Source organism: Loa loa, assembly GCF_000183805.2.
Source record: "Loa loa unplaced genomic scaffold supercont3.4954, whole genome shotgun sequence".
NCBI classification, from domain to species: Eukaryota; Metazoa; Nematoda; class Chromadorea; order Rhabditida; family Onchocercidae; genus Loa; species Loa loa.
The window spans coordinates 1-655 of NW_018113130.1; the positions used below are offsets into that span (position 1 = coordinate 1).

Consider the following 655-nt stretch of genomic DNA (forward strand, 5'->3'; position numbering starts at 1 on the left):
GGGATGGCGAATTCATGCCAGCAAAATGCACCGACAAAGCGGTAAGTTTCACTTCGTATATTACTGGTATTACTAGGAGAAAGAGCAGTTTTTGAATTTGAAAGTTTATTGCCAATAATAACCTGAAAAGTGAAACACCTTTTATTACAAAACATTCATTTCAGGCTTTTGTCAGAAGTGTGGTCATTTCATTGACATGCCGCACGTTAGCTCCGATGAGGAAATAGCAGCAACGATGGAGCTCCATTCCTTAGAATGGTGCCCCATGGCCACGAAGGCCGTCATAAGTGAAAGGGCTGCTAAACGAAGGAGACTAGAGCTAGTTGGTAGAAGCGACGAAGCTCAGCACTATTACATTCCTGGTAAGTGGGACTTTTCTTTTCCAAATAATGTCAAATACGAGAAATATTCTTGTATTAAGCATTAATTTATTTTCGATTAATCTCCGTATTTTTTTTTCAGGTGCACAATAACAATAAGATTTTCTACCAATGAAAAGACACGTCGTGTGCAGAGCCATCCCAATCAAACCTACGCTTCACTCCAGTGTCAAAATCCTCGTCTTCGCGCAAGTACTCTGTTAGCTGGCTAACTGAAGTTTTTTAATTTTTTTGCTAATTGTTTTCATGATTTGTTGATTTTTAGGTATCGTTTT

General features: G+C 38.8%; 1 protein-coding gene across 1 annotated transcript; it reads left to right on the plus strand.

The window, feature by feature from the left end:
- Positions 1–25: 25 nt before the first annotated feature.
- Positions 26–592, plus strand: LOAG_19300 (hypothetical protein; the record flags this gene model as incomplete). The annotated part of the gene is made up of 3 exons (XM_020451948.1): positions 26–41; positions 165–366; positions 463–592. 3 exons carry the CDS (start codon positions 26–28, stop codon positions 590–592), a joined length of 348 nt encoding a protein of 115 aa, XP_020304244.1.
- Positions 593–655: the final 63 nt, after the last annotated feature.